The sequence below is a fragment of the Cupressus sempervirens genome, chromosome 1 (assembly GCF_028749045.1).
Source record: "Cupressus sempervirens isolate cs-2001-9-10 chromosome 1, ASM2874904v1, whole genome shotgun sequence".
Classification (NCBI taxonomy): domain Eukaryota; kingdom Viridiplantae; phylum Streptophyta; class Pinopsida; order Cupressales; family Cupressaceae; genus Cupressus; species Cupressus sempervirens.
In genome coordinates this window covers 745460307-745487136 of record NC_143118.1, presented here as the reverse complement: position 1 = coordinate 745487136, position 26830 = coordinate 745460307, and the positions used below count along the sequence as shown (strand labels likewise).

The following is a 26830-nucleotide window of genomic DNA, read 5'->3' as shown; positions in this document are numbered from 1 at the left end:
CTGGCTGGCAAAGTATATCGGGTGATCCAGTCTGTGCCAGGTTCACACCGATCGCATAGTTGGAGGCATCCACATGAACATGAAACTCTTTATTCCAGTCCGAATATGCCAAGATGGGTGCCATAGCCAGTTGTACCTTTAGCCCTTCAAATGCCTCATCCTGCTCTTTATCCCATCTAAATGATTCTTCCTTGCAGGTTAACTTATCTAACGGTTGGGACACCTTGGCAAAATTTTTAATAAATCTCCTATAATAACCTATATGCCTGAGAAAAGACTTTACCTCTGTCACATTAATCACTAGCTGCATTTCAAGAATGACTCACCTTGTCGGGGTCCGTTTTTAACCCTTCCTTACAGTCAATGTGTCCGAGCAGTCTTCCGTGCAGAACCATGAATCTGCACTTCTTAGGATTCAACGCCAGCCGCGCTCTGCGACATCTCTCCATGCATTCACCAAGTGCTGCCAGGTGTCCGTCCTCGATGCTAAATATTGACCAATCATCCAGGAAGGCTTTGAAGTTTCCCACGAACATTCTGTCGAAGATATGCAGTATAATCCGCTGGAATGTGGCCAGTGCGTTACACAACCCAAATGGCATCCGATTGTACGCGTAGACCCCATCTTCGATGACAAACGTTGTCTTCAACTTATCCTCCTCCACTATAGAGATCTAATTGTATCCGGAGAACCCATCCATAAAGGAGTAAATTTCATGTCCCGCGACCTCTAGAATGCTGTCGGTGAATGGAATCGGAAAAGGATCCTTGATCGTGACTGCATTCAGGCATCTGAAATCGACACATATCTAGATCTAAGTAGTATCCTTCTTCAATGAGATGACTATTAGCGACACCCATTCGCTGGTCTGCACCTTGAAGATAATGTCGGCTTCCAGCATCCGGTTGATTTCCTCCGTAACCCGTGCCGCATAGTTCTTATTCACCCTATAGGGTCGCTTCTGTACAGGTACGACTCCTTCCATCAGCGAGATGCGGTGCACACATAATTCTAGCGGTACTCCCTTGAGGTCCTTGTATGTCCATGCAAACACATCCTTGTATTCCAGAAATATCTTGAATGCCACAGCTTTGAGTACTGGATCCCAGTTATCTCCGACTAGTATGTTCTTCGGCTCTGCCTTGTGCCCAAATTCATTGTTTGCAGCATAGTTCATTATACTTGATTGTCTCCCCTTCAGTGAATGCATGAGCGGGTGTAGTATCCAATGGTGCCTCCCCCCTCCTTTACTTCAGTAAACTCCTTCGAATATTCGTTCTCAATCGACAGAACATTGCAGTTGTGAAATAATTCATAGTCCTCCATTTGCCAGTGGTAGAGATCGTTGACGGAATCCAAGTCGTCATCCGTTGATCCCCCGTCCAATCGGAGGATGCCCTCCTAATCCGATTCCATCCATTGTTTGCCTTCATCCTCCTCTCTCTCAGAATCTGATGACACGACCTCTCCCCCTACCATTTGGGTATGCAGATCAATGACAAATCGGCGGCCTTTACTTTCCAGTGATAAGGTGTTCTTCTAGTCGTGTTGGGCTCTTGCTTTGATAAGCCACCCGAAGCCCAGGATGGCGTCATACCCTTTCCTCTTCAACGAAATCACCACAAAATCCATCAGGAACGGTTGAGTGCCAATGGTTACCGACTGTGCCATGAGAATACCCAGCCGTTTGATGCCATGTTGATCGGCTGTCAGCAGTTGAAATCTCGGAGGCTACAATGTCGGCTGTCCAAGTTTCCTCCAGGTTTCTTCTGGCAATACATTTATGCCGGACCCTCCGTCAACTATTGTGTCCGTGAGAACATGTCCAAGGATCCCCATCTCGATGACTACAGGGTGCCGTCCGGATGTCAGTGCCAGTAACATCTAGTCGTCTTCGCCTACAACAATCTCCTTTTCCTTCCCTCAGCTTGGTGACTTTTCCTTCCCTTGACTTGATTCTTCCGGTGACTTGGGAACCGACGTAATATTTGATAGAGCAGATCGGAGTTGAGGCATGGTGAGGAGCAAATCATTTATCTTTACTGGTACCTCCGTTTGCAAAATTTGCCGTACTATGTTTTGTTCTGCGGAATTCTTCGCTGAAGTGCCAGCGGTATCCGAAGGTGTTGCTGCTTGGGATACTTTTTCAACCTCCGCCCGTGCTTCCGCAAATTTCCTCTTTTCTTTGGTGGGGTCCGGGTATTCTTTTGCTTGTTTACCGCATAGATTAATTAAGAAACGCACACAGATAGTGAACACGAACACGAACAACAGAATTCTTATTATTATTCGCATATGCCAACTAGTACATTATGCTTGAATGATAAGATCTCCTGAATACAATGCTTCCCTAAGGGGTTATAAATACTTTTCGAAGAACTTTCCCGAAGGAGTCCGTCGGCCACATACATGTCACTACATAACAAAAACCTTTCCGAAGAGACCCGTCGGCTGATACACAATTTCTACGGACGACATCATCCCCCCCAAAAAGAAAAGTCATCTCTTGACGACTATTACAAAATCTCTGAGACAAATCAACCACCAAAATACATTGACTGACTAACTGGTCTTCAACACTGCCACCTTAGCCAATCTGACATCTGACCCTGATAGACACCTGTGCCGCTTTTTGCATTACAATTCCGGGTACACTGAACGAAGTGTCGCTGTACTGCCTTCAACTGGATGATCAGCTCCTCCCAAGCTCTCTACGCATCCACCAAGACAGCCTCACGGCCAACACCTACTCGCAATGCCTCTGGTACACAGACACTCCATGCCTACAGCAGCTCCAAATCTTCTCAATTGGTCAGACTCCCACGATTGATATCTGCAACGACTGGGGGTCCCGGTGGGGTCCTTGCCGCCAAGACCAAATTAGCACTCTGAAACCCACACAAAACTGCACGGAACACACCATTTCTGTCATTTTCTGCCAATTTGAAATTCTTTTTGGCAATCGTTGGTTCTTCCTCTACCTTGTGGCATCATCTCTAAGCATTCTTGATTTGTCGACGTTTATTTTTTATTTTTTAAGAAAACCTCCTGTCACTCTTCTGTGCTACCAATGTACAGCTACATCATACATCCTGCCACCGTATCGACTCCTTTCTTATGCAATATCCTGTAACGTCCTCCAAAGTGTGAATGCAATAACAGGTAGAAGTCGTATGCCATAATTATCCTTTATGCAAAACCCGTACACCATATTATACTGAAAATCCATACAGTGGAGAATTCTTTCAAACACGTGTATGGTGAATTGCAACCCTTGAAATGATTTTCACAATCCGTACATGCAAGAGATTGAAAATCCATACTCTGAAGAAGTTAGAAGGAAAATCAAATAACAAAGCCGTACCACTAGAAGACCACAAATCCGTACAACAGTTTCCCTCCCTGAATCCATACGGTGGTATTTTATATGCCCTTCAATGATTAGCCGTACAGGGACCATAGTATGCTGAATCCGACTAGAACTGATACACTAGAAAAACCACCTTGTAATCCATACAATTACCTGGCTCCACAATTCTGTATTGTGACTAATAAGGAAGAGGCCATACACTGCTTTCTTAAAAATCTGTACCTTGCATTCAATAATGAATTTGCCGGAAACCAAATTTTATAACCCCGTGCTAAATTCAGGAACCGTACAATGGCTAGTAACTGAAATCCGTACACTGCTTCTATAGAAGAAATCCGTACGGTAGGAATGATGGAAATCTTCTGTATGGGTAATGAGTTAACAGACCGTACAGTGCATCATTGTTATAAAATCCGTACATCATACATTAAAACCCGTATTGTTCAAAGCTCAAAAATCCGTACATTGTCTTCATTTTAGCTCCTTTCAAAATCCGTACACCATACTGCATAAAATCCATACACTTTCTAGGTAAGGGAAAAACCCTATGTTCCCCCAAGTTTTCGGTACGGGGACGGTGGGGGACGGCGAGATGGGTTTCCCGGCAAATTTTTTTGGCGATTTTGGGGACAGGGGGGGGACGGGGACGGCTATATATATAGAAATTTTTTAAAATATAGTATATATATTGAAATTTGTAAATATACATGTCATTCATATGAAACTAAGCACAAAGCATGTCATTTAAACATTATAGAACCATAACATACAACATTTGAATGCCATCTATGAAATAATATCCGATTTTAGCATTTTACTATTTAGTATTTTAGTATCCAATTCTCAAAATGCATATTAATACAATGTCAGAGAACACTGAACAATGAACATTAAGTTATTAACCATTGTCAATATCATAAGACTCATAATGATAAGCATGATAAATCATAAATCTGAAAATCAAAATCAAAATATGCCCAAAGCTATAGGCTGCCATAAAGTAATAAGTATCATATAATCAATGTATCATAATCATGTTCATGTTCAACATAAAAAGCAAAACATAGAAAATGAAGCAGACTGCTGCTCCTATTCTGCCTCTACTAATCCATGGCATCAAAATCAGAATCCTCCTAATTGTCATCCTCCACAGGAAGCGTAGTCTCATCTAATGGAACCCCAACCAGTCCTGGTGCTATGTCATCCTCATCTATCTGGGCCACATCCTCAGGCTCAACATCCCATCGCAAAGCTGGTGTCTGCCTATACTCTAGAGTTTGGCGATCGGCAAGTCGAAGAGCATGATGCACTATCACTAGCTTCTCCGCTCTTTTAGAGGTAAGTCTATTCCTCTTGATAGAGTGGATATATGAATATGTGGACCAGTTCCTCTTTGCAGCTGAAAAACTAGCAACCTGTGAAAGGAGGCGATCGGCAAGTATCTTTAACTCAGGTGTATCTCTCCCATGCCAAGTCCACCATCCAATAGGATCCCTCTGTGCCAAAACAACTCTGTCCAACCTTGCTTGTGGCTTACCCAAGTTTGGGCCACGAAGGTTGGTGAAATCAAGGAACTGTGCACGAAGAGTAGAGGCATTTTGAGCTAAATACATCTTATCAATTGCTTTTGTGAAGCCATCCATAACCTCAGGATCATCACATGGGAGGCCCCTTCCACCCAACTGTGCATACCATTTGGGATTTAGAGCAAATGCTGCCATATGAAGTGGGGTATTCATTATGTTCCACCTCCCCGTCACAATAGGCCTAATATGCTCCTCATAAAAGCCCAATGTAGGATCCTTTGCCGCAACAATTCTCTTCATCTTACCCAACATGCTGTCAATAGTCTCATAGATTTCTCCTAAATTAGGAGCATCAGTATCAGCATATCTAATGACATCAACAATGGGTGCTATGACAGAGCAAATGTATCTGCAAGATCAAAATGCCAAAAAAAAAAAAAATCAGAATTAGAATTTTAAGAATTTTAAGATTATTAGTAGGAAAATCAGCAAGCAAAAGACTAATAGTAAATTTAAAAACCAACAACTTACTTCATTGTGGACCACCAACTCTCATCAAGGATCCTTTGCCTCACCGCTTTTCCTTCAGTGGACTTAGAATGAGACCATCGTCCCCACTCTGGATTCACCACCATCAATTGAAGGGCCTCATACACCTCAATCATCCTCTCCATCAAGATGAAATATGTGCAATACCTATAGCAACAATTAAAAATTAAAAATTTAAACTTAAACATTAATGATTAAAATTTAAAACAAAAAGCATCACATGTAAGTAAACTTATAAATAATTTTTTTAAATAACTTAAAGTTAAAACAAACTAAAAGTAAACTATAATTATAATTGACATACCTTGTCTCGGCTGATTTGAGAAACTCCTTCTTAGAGAAGGACCTGAATAGAGCAAGTGAAGTGTGGTGGTTGCAAATAAACATTTGCACTTCTCTAGCTTCTAGCACCGCTTGCTTCACCCATTCAATCTTCCCTATGTCCTTCAATGCATTGTTCAAGGAATGAACACAACAAGGGTCCAAAATATGTGCCTATAAGCACCCTCTATCATCAAACCTGCTGATTTGCACACAGGTGCAGAATTTGCGATAACCTGTACAACATTAGAGGGCCCAATCTCCTCTATGGCATCTCGCAAAATGGTGAACTGAAAATCTGCATCCTTCTTCTTTCCTGAGCAATCTATGGCTCTCAAAAAATAAGAGCTAGCAGGGGATGTGACAATGATATTGATGAGTGGCCGATGTCTAACATCGGTCCACCCATTCATCACAATATAGCAGCCTGTCCTAACCCAAGTGCGTCTCATATTCTCAAATAATAAAGCAACCTTTGAGTACTCTTCATCTAGGATAGTGGTTCGTAGCTTATGCTCACCGGGGGGCACAAATGAGGAACTCATGCTCATAATATCTTTCACCATTTGTTTATAATAAGTGGAACGGGCTGCATTATATGGGATACCATTAGTAACAAAGAATCTATCAATGGATGCCTCACACTTCTTTGCCTGTGCATTAAACATACTTTCCACCGAGCCCTTCTCACTACTACTTATCTTTCTCTTCCCTCTAGACCCACTAGGGCTGCCACTAGTACCAATGGCGGATGAAATATGCCTAGATGATTGTGAGAGAATGGATGGTGATGTCACTGTCAAATTTTGCCCCTCCATTTCAGCCTCTAAGTGCAATCTTTAACATTCTAATTTTTGTTCATCAGTTAGGTTAGGACAAGCTTTGACTCCTTGGCATGTAACACCTAAAAAATTTGACTTCACTCTTGTATAGCCTGCCCCTAAAATCATCCAGACAAACATGACAATCTCACACCCAAGTCCCTCCCGAATTTTTTTTAATCTTTTGGCTTAGGTGTGACATATTGGAGAAGAGGTTTTTTCCTATTGAAAGAAACCTTTGCAAAATTCTTCATAATGTCGGAAGGGCATTTAAACAAATCAGCTTTAGGATTGGGTTTTTGCTTAGTGTCACTACTAACAACATCAATCTCTACATTTTCTTCTTCACTACTACTACTTGTACTCCCACTGCTGCTCATTGTGTTTAAATATGCAATTGAATAGATATATGAGCTGAAACAATGAAAAAATAAAAAAAAATCAGACTTTGCAAACTACAAATTTATTAAAAAATTGATAAATAAAAGCACAAAGAGTTTTATACTTACTTGGTGGACAAAATAGAAGATCAAACCCTTGGTCAAACTCTTGGAAGCAAAACTATTACCTCCTCTACTTGCAAAATGAAAACTTCAGCCGGCTGCAACATAAAATGAAAACCAAAAGAATGGTTAAAACAATTTAAATGTGTTGAGTTACATACATTTTAGGGTTTTTGGAGTGGGGCCCACTAGCCGACCAAAAAAGACACAAATGTTTTTTTTATGTTTTTTTTTAATGTTTTGAGCTTGCAAAAAAGGGGGACGGCTGGCCGTACCCGGTACGATCGGGGGACAGCTAGACGTCCCCTTTCCGTACCGAGCACGTCCCTAAGTTTCGGGGACGTCCCCTGCAAAAAAAGGGAATTTGGGGACGGCTGGGGGACGTCCCATACCCGTCCTCCCGTCCTCGAGATGTCCCCGTCCCCAAAACGAGGGGTTTTAGGCTAGGTACGCGTCCTCGGGGAACATAGGAAAAACCGTACACTTGGCAAATTTATAACATGAGGGAACTGAACGGTACGCAGGTAGCTTTTCTTCCAAAAACCATACGGCAAGTTTTCTTCTAAAAACCGTACAATAGCTTTCCTTCTAAAAACTGTACGGTAGCTTTCCTTCCAAAAACCGTACAGTAGCTTTTCCTTTTCATAAATTTATTTTAAAAAAAAAATTTATTTATTTATTTATTTTTCAATAGCAAAGTCAGTTTTCCCTTCAACCATCGGCATTGTCGATCTGCAACAACGAAGGGGTTGCTCGAAGGCCATTTTCTGACGCAGAAGTCTTTCGGCCGTGGTATACCTTCAGCTTCGAGCCATTCACCACTTGAGGCACTTCCTGTCCATCCAAAGTCCATAATTTTATTGCTCCATTGTCCCCTACTTCCCGGATCTGATATGGCCCGACCCACTTAACTTTGAACTTGCCTGGTTTGATCTGATTTCGGTTGTCGTACTTCAACACACACTGTCTGAGTTGAAACCTGCTACGCCTGTTCTGTGTCATCTCCATATTGCCCAGTTTGTTCCCGAAGTTCGCTACCATGGACTCCGTCAGTTGCCCCTTATGTCCGTCAATAACACATTCACTTTGTACTGCTACAGCTTTTATTGAACCCTTCCTCTTTATTGCCTGTGCAGATCGTATCATGTGCCTTCCTTGCTGCTGGTACCTTTCTGCTATATCTGTGGTTCGACATAATACTTTCTTCTTGCACAGTCGTACAGTAGAATCTTTCCTTCTTTTGGGTTCGTATTGTATGTTCTGTCCTTCAGCTTCAGTCATACTCACGTTTCCTTCTTCAGCTTCTCTGTGTTGCTTTGAACATTCATTTCCTCCTTCGGCTTCTCCATGTTCCTTCAGACATTCATTTCCTCCGTCGGCTTCTCTGTGTTCCTTCGAACATTCATTTCCTCCTTCGGCTTCTCTATGTTCCTTCGGACATTCATTTCCTCCTTCAGCTTCTTTGTGTTCCTTCGGACATTCATTTCCTTCTTCTTTCTTACCTTCGTCGATCTTTAGCATATTACAACTTGGAAAGAGCTTGTAATCCTCTATCTGCCAGTGGTAAAGACCATTTACTGAATCCAGATCGTCATCTCTTTCCAATCGTAGGACTCCCTCCTGATCAGATTCCATACTCTGCCTCCTCTCATTGTCTTCTCCTTCGGAATCCGACGATAGAGCTTCTTCTCCAACCATCTGAGTGTGTAGATCGATGACATACTTCCGGCCTTTGCTTTTGAGTGATAAAGTATTTTTCTTCCAATCGTGCTTTACTTTGGCTTGTATCAGCCAGCCCCCGCCCAGAATAGCATCATATCCTCTCCGCTTTAGTGGGATCACGACAAAGTCCAACAGGAATGGTTGTGTTCCAATCGTCACTGGTTGCACTGTGAGTACTCCCAATGGCTTGATTCCATGTTGATCGGCTGTTAACAACTGGAAGGTAGGTGGCCACAATGTTGGCTGTCCCAACTTTTTCCAGGTATCCTCTGGCAGCACATTGAAACCACACCCTCCGTCCACGATCGTGTCCGTTAGCACAGTCCCGAGAATGCCCATTTCAACAACTGTCGGATAACATTCGGATGAAAGAGCTAACAGCATCGGATCTTTTGCACTTGCGCCACTTTCCTTCTCCTTTTTGTCCACTGTACTTGCTCCACTTTCCTGCTTCCTTCCATGTTCTCCTGGTAGTTGAGCAGCGGGAACGATGTTTGTGAGTGCCGATCGGAGCTGAGGCATAGTGAGCAACAGATCATTTATCCTGACAGGTGTCTCGGCTTGCAATATTTGCCCAACAATGTTCTGTTCTGCGTAGTTTCGTACGAAGGTATTCAGCGTGTCTTTCAGGAGTGCCGTTTCTATCTGCGTTGCTCTCTGGATCTCTGCTCGTGCTTCCTCCAATCTCTTCTTTTCCTCCGTCGGATCGGGGTATAGCTTTGCCTGCTTCCGAGTGATTGCCAGAACTTCTTCCTCATCCATCCCGACAGTAATCAAGTTTACTCCGGACTTCAGACACTTAGCATCGTCATGATCGCCAGGTCCACACCATCTGCATAACTTCGGTGTGTTTTCCCTTGTACACTCTCGGGCAAAGTGACCCCACAGATTGCATGCGTGACATTCAACTATCGGCTGGCCATTGGCATCATATTGAATTCAACTCCTTCCGCCATTATTGTTGTTGCCGGTATTGTTGTTGTTGTTGCGCCGGTTGTTTTTGTATCCACCCGATGTGGCACCTTTCGTACTGGTGTTCCCGTTCCCTCCTGACGGGAATGCCTCCTGTGTCAGATTCACTTGTTGCAGTGTTCTTGTTTTCAAATTGAAAGGGCATTCCTTTACTGAGTGTCCCATAATCTGGCAAATCTCACAAAATTGGTCTTTCTGGCAGGATCCCTTCGTATGGCTTTCTTTCTTGCACTTCGTACACCATAGGTCATTGCCCTTAGTCTCCTTGTTCATGTTTTTGAACTCTTTCATCATCCGAAGCATGTCCTTCTGAAGAGAACGGACTTTCTTGCTGCTGCCTTCATCGTCGCTGCTATCTTCTCCTGAAGGCTCATCGTCATCTAAATCAGATGAGCTAGTCTTCTTCTTCTTTGTATCCTGTTCACTTTCGAGGTTCAATGCCCGCTTGTATGCTTCAGTATATGTCGATGGTGGCACGATCTTCATCTTTTTCCACAGCTTCGGGTGAAGGCCTTCAATGAACCATCTTTTCTGGAGCCCATCTGCCGGCTTATTCTCCATTTTACTGATTAAGTCCTTCAACCTCCTGGCGAAGACTCGTACTGTTTCATTCTTCTTTTGCTTGGTATTGAATATCTTTGCTACAATTTCATTATCGTCGTGCAGAAGTTGAAATTCTGCGATGAACTCCTTAATGTTATCCCAACTGTTTAACTTTTGTGGATCAGTATTAGTAAACCAATCAATCACAACACCCCGTAGGGTAGCAGGAAATTGTTGGATCTATTCGTTTGTATCTGTTATGCCATTTTCCCTCTAGATCGTTTCACATGTTTTACAATGTCGAATGGGATCAACTGCTTCATCACCATCAAATTTAGGCAACTTTTCTTTCAGACCATCCATTATCATTGTATGTTGAGGGTTTTGTTGTGTATCTGCGCTGTTTTGAGCACTCGCGCTATTCTGAGCTCCCGCGCTGTTTTGAATACTTGCGCTGTTTCCAACACCTATGCTGTTCTGGACACCTGCACTATTTCCAACATCCGCACTGTTCTGCACACCCGCGCTGTTTTCGACTTCCGTGCTATTTGCAAAACTCGCGCTGTTTTCAACTTCCGCGCTGTTTGGCGAAGAGGGTTCGTCAACCGAAGCTGTTCGTTCTGGAAGTATATCTCGGATGAAGAGGTCACTCCACGCTCGTGCTCCTTCGACACTTCGAGCCGTGCGAGTCGATCTCCTTTCGTCAGAATTCTCTTCCTGTGGCGTATGCAGGTTCAGAAACTCCTCCCTCGCTTCTTCCACCAAATCGAGCCGTTGTCGAGTCTCTTCTAACAATTTTTCAGTGCTTTTGTGTCCGTCGGTAACTTGCTGAAATCTCCGTCTGCGTTCAGCCTGTTGTGCCAAATTAAAATTTCCTGTGCTGCGCGTAATTCATCCTTTTCCTTCAACTTATTCTTATTCTTGTTCAACTGATTCGGCATTTAATTCATATCCGCTTGCCTGCGTACCAGGTCCATCGGGCAACGACGCCAAATGTTTACCATACTGGTGAAGAAATCAACGCATACAGACAATGGAACAGAATAGCAGAATTATATTCGCATATGCTAGACATACATTATGCTTCATAAGATAAGTCATAGAAGATGAATTACAATGATCCCAGACGGGATATAAATACTATCCGCCGAACCTTCCCGAAGGAGTCCGTTGGCCACAAACATTATGTCCGCTACAAACTATTTATCCGTCAGCTACAAAATACAAAACACCGACGACAATCATTCCGTTAGCTACAGAAACACCGTTGGGACCATCAGTCGACTGACAAGAGTGATCCCTCGCAACAACTGTAGAAGTATCGTTCTCATCAAAGAGAAGCGGTATATCATCAAAGAAGTCTCCCAAGTCTGCTATGTGTGACTCCACGAACAAACTTGAAATAGCAGTCAAGAAGTTATCACCTGAGGCTGGAACTCGAAGACAAAGTGTACCCTGCTGTGCTGAACTACATGAATCGGTCACTCTAACAATAGATGAAGAATTCACATTAAGGAGATAACGAATATCATCAAGGATGTCTCCCACATTTTCAATGTGAGACTCCATGAACAAGCTTGCAATGGCTAGAAGTCGTCGTCGCATGAAGGTAAAGTAGGAAGACATAAAGTGTCCTGTTGCATTGAATCTGAAGCATCTGTGGCTGAAACAGAATCAGTAGGAGCAACAGGAGCATCTGGAGGTGTGATCACGTCAAGAGTTGAAGAAACCATAGCTGGAGTGACTGGATGTAGAATGTCCTCTGGAGATGGAGGAACACATGGATCTTCATATGCTTCCCAAATAGACATCCAAATATCATAAGGAATACTTGTCATTCTAAGAGGAGCAAAAGATTCCTTACTCATATTGTTATACAAAAAGTGACGAAGGTGCACAAGATGTGTCCAATTAAAATGTGGTGGCAATGAATAGAGATAAGGAAGCAATTCTTGATGGTCTCTTAGATGATCAAGTATTAAAGCACTCAATTTGTGATAGTTCCTTGTTGTCAACTGTAGTCTAATATGAGACTGACATATCTGACAAGACTCCATGAGATCAATTAATGAAACCCCAAAGAATCAAAGAACCGCCCCCCTAATGAATGATTTAGGCACTTGGTAGCCACTTGCCAATTTAGGCCTATTTCTGAAAGCAGTATTTCTGTCTATAGAACCTATAATATGATTACAGATTTGGAAACTAGAAAAAAAAAATGTACTTTCAAAAAAAACGAAACCTGATTTGGAGTCCAAATGAGCCTGTACTAAGCATTTTAAGTGGCAAAAATCAGGATTTATGAATTGTAGAAAAATTTAGAAACAGAGATCTCAAACCACTTGCACTAATGTGTAGATCACGAAATTCTACCCCAAAACAAAAAAAATTGCTCGCAAAAAAGGAGTCCATATGAGGGAGATATCGTTGTTTGAAAATCGCCTCTACTGTTATTTTTCCTGAATCACCGCCATCACAACTCCAAAAATCAAATGACTCTAGATTTTGCCTCAGATGTCTGATTTGGATGAAACAAAATCCAATTTGGGGGTTTTTTGACCTTCTGAATGCGATGCAAATATCTAATTTGCACCAACAATCACCAATCTTCACCTGCAAAAAATCTCTCCTATGGCCCGATGGTCCAAAAAATTTCAGAAAATAATGCAGATCCGAAAAAAATAGCAGAGATGTAGATGAAAAAAATGCAGATCTGAAAATTAAATGTACAGATCTGAAATGATCATACCAATTATACAAATTGGTCCTTCGGGTGCCGGTTTGCAAAAAAAATTGCCTCAATTTTGACTATGCCTAAGGTAGGTAAAATTATAGTCAAAATTCACCAAATCGATGCGCCAAATGCAATGGCAAGGTCCGCTTTGGCTCTAGACGCTCCCAATGACTACGATACTCTGGATCTAGGTTGAGGTGCTGAAGCAAGAATGGTCTCGAATGGTTGTGTGAAGAGAAATTCTCTAAGAGCTCTGATACCATGTAAGAATTTGGTATAGCTTTGATACCATGTAAAAATTTGCCTTAGGGCAAGATTCACCCAAAATTGTAGAACTCGAACACAAGCACAACTGTAGACCAAAAACGAGTATGATCAATATATCAGAGTATGTCCTCATACATTTCTCTGTATTGTATATTCAAACACACTAGGATTTCCTGTATATAAAGGCCTCTCAAGAAGCACCTAGAATGTCTCTAGAAAGAGCCAGGAGATAAGATAAGCATGACAACTAAGCACACGTCTTATCCATCATTCTAGGATGATAGGATAAGAATGACGAGGTGTATCTCAAGTGGAGATGTTGTAGACACCATGTGCTTAATTAGTGTGTTAACTCCTGTGTTGTAGACACCATGTGTATAAAAGAGGTACGAACTCTTGTGTTGTCAACATGACAACTCACAAGAGTGCACATACTCCTAGGTGACTAATAAATAAATAATAAAATAATGCATTAACCTAAGTAAACTTAAGTGTAAATAGTAAACACTTATTTAAGCCAACAATCTTCAACAAGTAGAGAAAGGCATTGTAAGGTTCAGTTATTCAGAATTTGCAGACTTTACATGGTATCAAAGCTCTCGTATTCGAACCTAGGATTTGCAACTTGACAATTCGATTTAAAATATCTAGCAACATCCTTCTACCTTCAATGGCTAGCACAATTAGACCCAAAGACAGGTTTGATGGAAAAGAACACTTCGTTGCTTGGAAATTCAAAATTACGATGATTCTTGAAGACAATGATGGGAAATAGTTTGTTGATAAAGAATCCAAGCAACTTGATGCTGATCCTCATAAAACTATCTGGAGTAAAGGAAACAGGGAAGTCATGCAAATCATATTAGATGGAGTTAAAAATGAAATAGTACTTATGCTAATGAAACATCAGACAACATTTAATATGATGAATGCATTATTAAATGCATATGAGGTTAACAATGCAACTAGAACCCTTGCACTAAAAAGGTAACTAAATCATATATAGATAAAGAAGGGGGAATCTAAGAATTCATACTTCCTAAGGGTGGCTAGTGTAAGAGATGAACTTGCAAGTTTATGGACCATAATTGAAGACAAAGAGCTAACACTTATGGCTATAGATGGGTTACCAAATTCATGGGAAGCATTTTCACAAAGAGTAAGTGGTAGAGACAATCTTCCAGACTTCAATAGACTTAAAGGAGATTGCTTTCAACAAGAATCTAGGAAACTTAAGAAAGAAGGAAAATTGAAAATTGAGATCAAGGACTTCATGTTCTCAACACAAATTCCTATAAAGGTAAGAAGAAACACATCAAGAAGAAGAAGGGTAATCAAAGAAATGACAAACCTAAGAGAGATTTATCCAAAATAAAATGTTTCAAATGTGAAAAATCTAGACACTATAGATCTAATTGCCCTGAGAATACAAAGCAACAAGTAAACTGTACAAACATTACTAGGAAAGAAGAAAACTATGATCAGGGTAATCAAAGAAATGACAAACCTAAAAGAGATTTATCCAAAATAAAATGCTTCAAATGTGAAAAATTTGGACACTATAGATCTAATTGCCCTGAGAATACAAAGCAACAAGTAAACTATACAAACATTACTAGGAAAGAAGAAAACTATGATCTTGAGAAACATGTATTGTATTATACACTATCAAATGAAGTATCAAACAAAGCATGAGTAATTGATAGTGGATTATCTCGACACACTATAGGATACAAAGAAGTACTAGACTTAATATCAGAAGAAGTTAATGGTGAAGTTACCATTGGTGATAATTCCACTCATTTAGTCAAAGGAATTGAGAACTGCACCTTGAAACTGAAGTTAGGTATTTCTCTCCATCTCAAAAGAGTACTCTATGTATCAAGAATAAAGAGGAATCTAATCTCTGTTACAGCACTTGAAAATGATGGACATAATGTTGCATTCACAAACGGTAAAGTAATGACTTGGTCTAAGAACTCTTCATTTAAGAAATCAAAGTTGATTGGTCAAAAAAAAGGATACTTGTATGAATTAAACATAGAACCTATTCAAGCTTTAATTCATGAAGCTGTTGATTTAAACGAAATGTGGCATAGAAGGCTAGGACATCTAAACTTCAAAATCTTATCAACTATGGAGAAGATGGTTACTGGTTTACCTAAGTTGAATAAAGATCATTCAAGCATATGCAAAGGATGCACTCTAGGTAAGAATACCAAAAGTCCATTTCAAGATAGCACTAGAAAAACTAACAATGTTTTGGAATTAGTCCACTCGGATTTATGTGGACGTATGTCTGTTCCTTCTCTTGGAGGATTCTAGTACTATATAGTTTTGATAGATGATTTCTCTAGGAAAAAATGGATTTACTTCTTAAAATGTAAAGAATCAAAAGAAATCCTTAAGAGATTTAAAGAATTCAAAACCTTCACTGAAAACCTATTAGGACACAAAATTAAAACTCTTAGGATTGATAATGGAGGGGAATATACTTTAGATTTGTTTAAAGATTTTTGTAAAGAAGCATGAATAAAGAGGGAGTATACTGTTCCTTATAACCCACAACAAAACAGGGTAGCAGAAAAGAAGAATAGAACAATTATAGAAGCAACAAGAGCTATGATATTTGATCAAAATTTAGAACATTATCTTTGGGCAGAAGCCTCGTGTACGGTTGTCTATATTCAAAACAGAAGTCCTCACTCCCACCTTAGAGATAGAACTCCTAAAGAAGTCTTTTCTAAGGTTAAACAAAATATAAGCCATCTTAGGATATTTAGGTGCCCAGTATACATACATGTTTCAAAAAGAAAATAGAACTAAGTTAGACTCCTTCGGGAAGAAAGGCATTTTTGTTGGGTATAGTGAAACATTAAAAGAATATAGAGTTTCACACCTGGTTAGAAAAACATTAAACTTAGTAGGGATGTAATATTTGAAGAAGATTTAGCATTCAAAATAGCCCTTAGTTTTGAAGATCCTACACATATACCTAGTTCTGAAGAAAATCATGAATTTGAGTTTCAAAGGGAGAACGTTGAAGAGATTGAAGATGAAATTCAAAATCTTAATCTTGAGGAAACTCAAAATCCTAAGAAAAGACCACTTTGGGCTATTAAGACTGTAGAGGAAGCACAAGACTTCGCTGCACCATCTGAAACCTTCAAAGAAAGCAAAGGACCCAAAAGGTTTTCTAGTTATGCAACAAACATGAGTGATTTATCTAAATCAGAACCAACCAATGTTTCAGATGCTATTAAACATACAGCTTGGAAGGATGCTATAATGGAAGAATAACAATCCATTATTAAGAATGATGTTTGGGAAATTGTTCCAAGACTTGAAGGAAAATCTGTTGTTTTTTCTAAGTGGATATTTAAAATCAAGCATGCTCTTGACGGTAGCATTATAAAATATAAAGCCAGATTTGTAGCCAAAGAGAAGGAGAAAATTGATTATGAAGAAACCTTTTCTCCAGTTTCCAGATACACCTCTGTAAGAGCAGTTCTAGCTATTGCAGCATCGAAGGGATGGAAAGTACATCAGATGGATGTGAAAACAACATTTCTGAATGGAAAGATTATAGAAGAGGTATATTTGGAACAACCTGAAGGACCTTAAAGTCTTTGTTTGCAAGCTCAAGAAAGCTCTCTATGGGCTTAATTAGGCTCCAAGGGCATGGTATGAAAGAATTGATAAGTATCTCTCTTGGTTTAGGATTCTCCAAGAATGAAGTTGATCCAAATCTATATTATAAAAAGGATAAAGATGATATGATAATTTTGATACTATATGTTGATTATTTACTAATAACAGGTGATGATCATCTTATAGATCAATGCAAGAAAGATCTAATCAGAGGATTTGAAATAAAAGATTTAGAACTCCTTCATTACTTCCTAGGACTAGAAGTATGGCAAAACTTTGACATCATACTTAATCAAAGAAAGTATACATTAGACACCTTGAAGAGATTTGGAATGTGGAACTGTAGACCTATGTCTTCTCCAGTGGAGACTAATCTACACAAACTTAAGGAAACAGCTGCAAAATCACCCTCCATAAATTCTACTCTTTACAGACAGATGATTTGGTCTCTTATGTACTTGGTAAATACAAGACCTGATATTTGCTATGTTGTTAATGCCTTAAGTCAGTTTATGTGTGAGCCAAAGGAGATTCACCTAGTTGTAGTCAAACAAATTATGAGATACAAGGCACTCTTAACCTTGGGCTCAAATATGAGAGAGTTGACTTGGACTTACATGGGTACACAGACTCAGATTGGGCTGGTAGTGTTACTGATAGGAAAGACACTTCAAGATGTTGTTTCAGCTTAGGCTTAGCGATGATATCTTGGATATGCAAAAAACAAGCATCAATAGCACATAGTTCCACAGAAGCTAAATACATTGCCGCAGCAATGGCCTCTCGGGAGTCAATCTGGCCTATAAAGTTACTTGTGGGATTATTTAGTCAACCCATGAATCCTACTATTATTCATTGTGATAATCAGAGTTCCATCAAGCTTTCTGTGAATCTAGTTTTTTATGAAAGGTCCAAGCATATTGAAATTCCTTACCATTATGTAAGAGATATGGTAGACAGGAATACTGTAAAATCAGAATACATTTGCATTGCAAATCAGACAGCAAATATTCTTACCAAACCTCTCTCTCGAGTGAAGATTGATCACTTTAGGAAAAGACTTGGTATGGTTGAATTATAATACATTTGTATTATTTAATTATTAATGAAATAATTTTGAGTTAAAATTATTATTGTCAGGCTATTGATTGTTATGGGCTCCACCATGTGTATTCATTATTTAAGAGGTGACGATCTTTTAGATAATGAACACTTGTATAAAAGACATTATGAGAGATGATGATCTCTAAGATAATGTACTGAACAGTAGAGAACTTGATGCAGGAGCATCTTGAGTTTTCCTTGTAATCCTGCACATTTTGTTCATTTTGTCAGTTGCTACCGAGTTCCAGTTTTTAGTTGCTACCGAGTTCCCGTTTCCAGTTGCTACCGAGTTTCTAGTTTCTACCGAGTTCCAGTTCCTACTGAGCTTTAGTTGCTATCGAGTCTCAGTTGCTACCGAGTTCCAGTTGCTACCAAGTTCCACTAGCTGCCGAGTGCCAATTGCTACCGAATTCCATTTGCTGCCAAGTGCCAGTTGCTACTGAGTTCCAGTGGCTACCGAGTTTCCCTGTGTTTGCCGACTTGTCTATGTCTAGTTCTAGCTTGGGCTGACTCTACTCACATTTAATTTTGGTATAGGTAGTTATGTTTGCTGAGAGCTGATTTGTGGCTTCTTTATGTTCTAGAATGTTCTGTAAGCCGTTTTGGCAAGTATAAATAGGGTGTTTAGGCTTAGAGTTAGGGGACCAGAGAGAGAGAGAGTTTAGAAAGAACAGGATATGAGTCTGGAAATGCGAATTTGAATCTAGATCGTGGATCTGGAAGTTGTATTTGTATTTGGCCGTAACCCAAAAGGCCTTTAGCTGGGCATGTATGAAGATATTTTGATGAATCAATAAAAGTATTTCTTTCTTCTCCTCCTTTAGTTACTGTCCCTTGTGTTTGCTTCCGTTGTGTTAACTCTTGCAGGGTGGTTTAGATAGCTGGGTGAGCCCTTGGCCCTAGTTATTCACTCTTTGCTTGCGTCAGAACTACTTTTAGATTTGGATGAGTACAAGATCACATTGTGATGTAGACATTTCTATGCCTATGAGTCAAAACTTGGATAAAGGAAGATTTAATCATTGTCCGAATTTTTAGCTGTGCCGGTAGATCTTAACTCATGATCATACTGTGACATAGGCCTTCTAGTATGTATGAGTCACAACTTGGATAAAGGAAGAACTTAATCATTCTCCAGATTTTATCCTGTATATTGCATTCCTTGCAATACTATTATCATAAGTATAAGTGATAAGTCATATCATAGGTACAGTAATATGACAGTATCATGTGTTCAATGATACCACATGCTTGAAAGATTCAGATAGATATATTGTATCAATCTATGCTTATTTATCGTAATTGATGATGCTAGATATGTTATCTCTTAGTATGATTATCAAGTTAAGAGGAAGTGTTAATTCTATAACTCTGACATCATATTGGTTTGATTCTACAGATCGTATAGATCTGATTATGCATGAAATGCCTTACTAATAAAGGTCTATACATAATTGTCTCTTCTTTAGTTGTTATCAGCGTCTCTTTTGGGTCAAAATTGTTTAAGAATAAACTTGATCAACTTACTTAGTTTAATCACTAACTAAATTTATTCCTCCATTAGACGCCGATTTGAAGAAAACAATTCAGGTTGACCCAGAGAGCAACATGTCCCTTCTAGGGACATGCCACTTGGTTTGCCATATTTATGTAGGGTGTGATTGTGGATGAAGGACACGAAAAAACATAAAGTCTGCTCCTTTAGCATTACTGCCCTATACGATTCATAGCAAGCATAAAACATTTGCAGAATAAGTCTTATACTCCAAATAACACTTCATATACAAGTCCGATATATTCAAGATCATCTTCAGCAAGTAGAGAAAGGCATTGTAAAGTTTTGTTGTTCAGAATTTGTAGAAACTTTACAAAGGATTTATATTGTCCTTATATGGGAAAGTAGGCATCCCAATTTGGTAGAGTTATTTGGCCATATGTCAATATCTTAGAAACCCATGTAAGTCATTATTGTATGACAGATTCGTTAGATAGGTTATGACAGGTTGGACAAGTGTTAGAAGGCATGTTGAATTAAGAAAATGAGTGCCTTAGTGTGGGGTTTATGGAAAAGGGGTTAGAAAATGATGTACATGTGAAATTTGCATGCTTGGAGGTGGTTGAAAAATGCACCACATCATTTCGGAAAAATTTACACAGTTGAATACAGAAACATTTCATGCAATCATTCATAGACTATGGAAATTTAATCCATATAAAACTCAGAATGTCAAAATGAGGAGGTCAAGGAGCAGACTGATTAAGGAGTGTCTCATCAAATGGAAGGACTTGCCCACAAAGGGTGCTGATTGGGAGAGTGACTAGGTTCTTCAATATCCTAATCTGCAATTGCTTGAAGGCAAGCAATTTTGGGAAAAAAAGGACTGCAATGTCTCCTTTGAGTAGTCCAAGAGACCATTGAGACTATTTTATTCCATAGGCAAAAGTTGGTAGTACCAAAATGATTTGACTTAATTATTTAATATTATCTAACAAAGCACAGTTTAAGGGGTAGTGTTATTTAATAAATTTAATAGCACTATAATTTGACATGTGAAACACTCAAAAGGTGAATAATATAGTCACTTTATTTTCCGACTTTAATAATTTATTTTAAGCAATAAATAGAATTTTTCAAAGAATGCTTTGGAGCTCATTTTTGTTACACTCAGATTATTTCTTCAAATTAGTAATTTGGAGGGCTGTTTTCAGAAACAAGAACCCTTGGGAAATCAGTTTTAGTAGTTAAACTATCCACCCTAGCTGGTTACAGGCAGAATCATTCAACTTTCACATTCGCAATTCAACGACTGTAGTTCAATTTTCTTTTTGTGAAGTCTTTTAGCAAAGACATATTTCAGAGTTTGAAGTTTGTATTGGTGTGAATTTAACCCAATCTCTTGGACGTCCCAAGACTTAAAATGATAGATAGCTTCCTGTTGATGGAAAGGTGATTTATGAGGGTTTTGAAAAGAAATGTGAATATATTGCTGGCATAAGGATTCTTATGCCCTAGACATGAAGTTATTTGTACCATGGGCATGGAAAATTACAGTAATTTTCAGGGAAAACTCGTGCATTCAAGCATAATGGTGTGAAACAGAGATTTAGTTATATGACAACTGATATTATGCAGACAGTCATTCCTAAGGAGTCCAGATCTTTCAGAAGTATCAATTATTGTTGGGTATAATCTTTCCTTAGCAGGTTGTGGGTTTTAGAAAAGAATCTGGCAAAAATCTGACTGTATTAGCATTTAGGAGGGTTGGACTGGATAAAATTGGATGCAGATTAAAATTATGTGTGGTAAAATGCCCAAATAATAAAAATCGGCACAAGTGCAGAAAATTCACCATACTTTTGGCTCAGGTCTTTACAGAGCACCTGCAGGAAATCAATGTGTGCTGACATTTATTCTTGACCCATTTCAAATGGTATGAGTGCATTTGAAATGTATCTGCTTCTACAGATTTCTCACCAACTTCTTGGAGAAAAAAATGGTTGATGTTGTCAGCAATTAGTTTCACCTCTCTCCTTGCTTTGACAGTTTTACCTATAAGGGACTTCATTGATGATATCAGTGCACATGATAAATACATTCTTCAAGAGATTACTCACCAACTTCTCAAAGATAAAAGAAAAAAACTGGTTGTTGTCAGTAATGGTTTCATCTCTCCCCTTGGCTTGACAATTGAATATAAAAGGGACCTTGTTGGTGGCAGAGTAATCGTGATTACAAGTACAAGATGGGCATCAGGTCACCAAAAATTGAACAAATATATTTCGAAATCCACATGCTATACCTGTTATCCTGTCACATGAGTCTTCACCATCTTGGATTGAAGAGCACACCAATCTTTAGTGAATTGGCTGTAACTACTGAATCCGATTTCTTAGTGGCCAAAAATCCTTATTAAAGCCACTTTGAATCCTTTCCCTACTCTTCATGGTACAATTAGGATTACTCAGAAAGTGAACATACATAGGCTTGAAGCACTTATTTTCTGAAAAATGTATCAAGACCTGATTGCTCTTGAATAGCCCTTTCATAAATTTTGCAGCCATCCTTAAAATTCAGCTCAAAGTATGCTCTAAGGTGACCATAAAAAATCTGAACTCCTTTTGATGATGTAGCAAAAGACCAAAAAGGGTTCTGGTGCAAAAAACAAAATCTCAATCTCCAGTCTCCAGCTCAACAGTGAACTAGTTGAATTGATCAAAAGATTGTTGGATGGAATTCCCAGACAATTGGCTAAGGTGTTATGAGCATGCCAAAATGTATTTATAATAAAGTGGATAGAAGCACTTTTGGATGGAAGATTTGAAGTTAGCTCAACTCTAAATGAGTGATTTGCTTATAGAAGCCAATAATTAGATTTAAGAAAGCAAATAAAAATGTATCAAAGAAAAAGTTCAATATGCCTAACCATCTCTGATAAAAATTAATGTGTGATCACAACTAAAAGAATGAAACTAATGAGCAAAAAAGAAACAAAGCAGCAAAGACAGGCACACACGATGCACTTGAGCTTGACTTCATACAGTGTATGACTTTGTACTACATTATTGATTGAGTACAACAAATTTAAAAATACATATTTAAAGATACTGAAAATACATCACATGTACACTTGCCTTTAATGATCCAACTCATCAGATAAGAAGATGGAACAATAATAAATAAAAATGCTTGACATCACCACTGACCATGAGTTCTCATCATGTTGTTCTAATACACACATTTGCTCTACACTCTAGTTTGTTGAAGAAATAAGGACAGCCACATTAAACTTTGTCCGAGTTTTCTAAAACTCAAAGTTATATCTGAAGCTTGATGTTATGCACAAAACTATAAAAAATAATGGCAAAACTTCACCTCCTATGGACTTCTATTGAACTTGAAAGTGCTCTTATAATAGTGGCTTGACTTTCCTCTTCCTAACACTTCAATTGAAAATAATTTAATGACAATAAACAGATGTACTCATTCAGATAAGCATGAAAAAATGATTTGGTGCTACACACTCACCTATTGTAAAAGTCTGACCTGGCACCATATAACCTGGCCTCCTATTACCTGAACAGAAATGTGCACATATTAAACATTATTTATAAAGGAATGCATGTCACTCATTAAAATGGCTAATTTTCAGGGAGTAGTTAAATTTTGCTCGTTACATGGTGCATAGATAAAATAAGGATGTTTTATCATTTATTTAAATATATATAAATTTAACTGCTAAATGTTTTTCTGAAGTGAAAAATAAAGATACAGATAAATGCAAGGTCTCTATTAATCAATCCCAGACAATTTCCCAAATGCGCATAACTCATGCAGAAAGGTTATAAAAAAATTAAACAATCTAATACTCATTAAAGACTATATAACTTATAACAACCACCAAATATTAGGCGAAAAAGATTCTGCATTTTAATCTTTCTTATAGAAATTATAAGCACAAATAGACTGTTCAGGAATCAGAAGTATTCAACAAGATAAGCAACATTGAAATGATTTATGCCATCTATTATAACATATTGACTCTAGGTTGTTCTGTGCCTTGTTGATTCCAGTAATTAAAAATGTTTTCCTCAACTTTTAGCTCTGTCTCAATTAATACTTATTTAAACATAAATAAGATCTATGTTCAATAAAAAAAGAAAATTATTTTGTATCTGGCAGTGATATGTTCAAACCTTCAACATGTAAAAAAGATGCTTGCAAACTGTAATAATATCTTATTGACACTCAATGTGGGATTTATTCGTTCATAAAGAGGAACATGGAAAAACAAAATTATTCTTCAAAAGGGAATTATTGTAAATGTCTGACCTGCCACTACATAGCTTGGCTTCCTGTTACCCGAACAGATATATGCTCAAATTAAACATATTTTATAAAGGAATACATGCACTCATTAAAATGGTTAATTTACTGGGAGTAGTTAATTTTTTCCATTTACAAGGTGCATAGATAAAATGAGGATACTTCATCATTTATGTAATGATATATAAATTTGACTGCCAAATATTTTTTTGAAGGTGAAAAAATAGATATACAGATAAATGCAAAATCCAGATTAATCATTGCAGATAATTTCCCAAATGTGAATCCCTAAATTATACAGAAAGGATATAAAAAAAAGGTAACACTGTATATAGTCATTAAAGCCTAAAAATTATAGCATCGCAAAATATTAGGGGAAAAACGTATCTGCATTTTATTCTTTCTTATAGAGATTTGGAGCACAAATAGCCAGTTTAGAAGTAAACAAGAAATTCTAAACAATATTGAAATGATTTATGCTATCTATTATAATTTGTCTCTAGGTTGTTTCATCCCTAGATGAGCAATCAAAAATGCTTCTCCTCATCTCAAATTTTAGCTCCATCTTAATTTAAGCTCAATATAATATTTCAGCTCAATTAAAATCAAAGTGCATTTAAAAATAAACAAGATCCATTTTCAATAAACAAAGAGGAATATTTTGTATCCGACTTTATATAAAATAGATCTGTATTAAAAGGAAGAACATTTGCTATGCACCACTTATATGTTTTAAGTTTTTAACCACAATTTCATCATGTTTGAAAAAAGTTAGCAAACTGTAATAATCTCATTCAAACTCAATGTGGGAATTATTCATTCATAAAGAGGAACATGGAAAAACAAATTTATTTCCTTGAAAGGTTTTATTGACATTGAAACTTCCAAGGAAATTGCAAATATCAAGTCTTCTGGGGGTCAAATGATTGATTTGAATCAGGAATTTCAAATTTAAACTACTGTACAATTAGAATTTTTTTTAAACCTAGTTAAGGGACTTCAAAAGAATTGGAGCTGCACTTGATGAAGATTTTTAAAACTAGTTAAGGGGCATCAAAAGAATTGGAGCTGTGCTTGATGAAGATTTAAAAAACTAGTTAGGTCCATAAATGTACACAATTACCAAAAATAACCCATAAAACAAGGGAATATTGCATTAAGCAGTGTTACTCACGATAATGAAAAATAACTGGTTCTGAATGAAAAATCTTCCCAACACCATGACCAACAAACCTTCTGTCCACAGTATAGCCAAATTTTTCTGCATGTCGACTGAACATATTTATAATGTTAGCAATATGACTATCCAGGGAAAATATAAAATGACTTCCAAGTTCTATATCTCTAATATTGATAACAGAGTATAATGTCCTAAATGCAATGCATTGCTAATGCACATTTTACAATGAGAAAATCCTTGAATGATTACTGTTATCAACCTCGAAACCTAAATTTCGAAAAGCATGTGATGTAATCTATTTGATATCAAGGAAGCAAGGGCTACCAGTATGTCCAATATGATTAAATTGCAATAGTCTTCCTGTAAAGAACAAGAGCTGGTATTCAAATATGTGACTTGATCAATCTCCCATTCCCTTCTTTGTACATTGACAAATTAAAGTAAAATAGACAGAGATGCCACATAAAAAGAATGCATTTAAAGATAAAAACAATAATTTCTATATAGGACATGGCTTGCTCGCTAGCATCATTGATCATACAAAACAGCAAATCTGAAATTCAACTCAAAAAATTAATATTAAAGAAATTTTGAAAGAAAAAATTCTGAAGTTGAGAAGGGAAGAATTTTTCTATCCAAATGCCAAAAAGTTTCTTACAGTTGTTGTGGGTCAAGGCATCTTTGAAACTATGCCCAATGAGAGCACATCTCTTGGGAATTTCACTCACTGCCACACCAAGGACATTTTGAAAATGCAGGAATGGATAGGAAAAGTCCTTGAGGCTGTCCTCTACCAAACAGTTAAAAACTGAAATTTTTTCTAATTCTTTAAGAAACATGGTAAGGCTGGAAATGACGGGGGACAGAATGACCAGTGGATGCCTAGATATCTCACAAACAGCCCAAGGATAGCTAGCTTTCCTCTACATCCCAACCTAGTAAAGGTCCAATTTAGAAAAAGGAACACAGAACTAGAAAGAAAAGGAGAGGTCCATAGTATGCTTGAGGTGGAAGAGCCTCTACAGTCAATGATGGTTCATGCAGCGTGTAGTGCATGGCCAAAAGTAAACATAGGCAATGGAAAAAGAATGAAGAAAAAAAATACCTGGCGACAATTGCCGTCCACATGAGGTAAAAAATTTCTAATCTTAGTTATAGATTATTGATTTATTAATATTTGTAACAATTAAATTATTTTTGTTTTCTGCCTAAGCATTGACTTGTTATGCAGCAACTAAAGACTTGTTCTGCAACATTAGAAACTGATGCATAGAAACTTGTGCAAAAATTAACAGTTTTGGATACTACACTTCGTTTTTTGAGTTTTATTCTTCTTATGAAAGAAACATTTGCAATGACATTTTCTCTTTCTTCTCACCTGTGAGGGTAATAAAATATATTGATATATACTCTCCTGGTCTTGGAGAGACTTACCAAAAGAACATGTTTGTGTCAATGAAGAAAAAAAATCATAGTAAGGAACATGGTTTGGGATAATATGATGAGCATATCAAGTCCACTGCGATGTAGCAGGATAACACTATGAACAAACCATCTTCATATGACAGCCTATGTTCTATGTTCCAAATGGTATGCACTAATACCTGAAAGAGTGCCTCATTTAAATGATGACAAGGTGAAAGAAGGGCTCATGAAGGCCCTTCAAAAGATGTATACCAATAGGGAAACAACTTTACTTTAAAAATAGTTGCTAGCCTTCATCAATCTTTAGGGTCCAATGT

At 38.1% G+C, this 26830-nt stretch overlaps 2 protein-coding genes across 2 annotated transcripts in view; both read right to left on the bottom strand.

The window, feature by feature from the left end:
* Positions 1 to 26830, bottom strand: part of MAP1C (methionine aminopeptidase 1B) — a 266196-nt gene that overhangs the window by 16557 nt on the left and 222809 nt on the right. Inside the window, exons 8-9 of the mRNA XM_089788662.1 lie at positions 25083 to 25180; positions 23111 to 23158 (exon numbers count right to left, since the gene is read on the bottom strand). Of these exons, the coding sequence (XP_089644788.1) occupies positions 23111 to 23158; positions 25083 to 25180 (146 nt within the window). The remainder of the gene's footprint in view (positions 1 to 23110; positions 23159 to 25082; positions 25181 to 26830) is intronic.
* Positions 1925 to 5754, bottom strand: LOC149580050 (uncharacterized). The gene is made up of 5 exons (XM_089815584.1): positions 5429 to 5754; positions 4787 to 5306; positions 3525 to 3733; positions 3091 to 3188; positions 1925 to 2211 (listed from the first exon to the last, which is right to left on the bottom strand). The coding sequence occupies exons 1-5, from the start codon at positions 5632 to 5634 to the stop codon at positions 1925 to 1927; spliced, it is 1320 nt and encodes a 439-aa protein (XP_089671710.1). The 5' UTR covers positions 5635 to 5754.

What these genes read in the sequence shown, in the direction of transcription:
- LOC149580050 (XM_089815584.1), bottom strand. Translation starts at nt 5,634, where the DNA reads ATGTTTAAGTTTAAATTTTTAATTTTTAATTGTTGCTATAGGTATTGC. An exon ending in ATACAGAATTGTGGAGCCAG is followed by an intron (nt 3,189 to 3,524) that starts GTAATTGTATGG and finishes TTTTGCATAAAG; the next exon opens with GATAATTATGGCATACGACT. An exon ending in AGTCGATACGGTGGCAGGAT is followed by an intron (nt 2,212 to 3,090) that starts GTATGATGTAGC and finishes GCGGTAAACAAG; the next exon opens with CAAAAGAATACCCGGACCCC.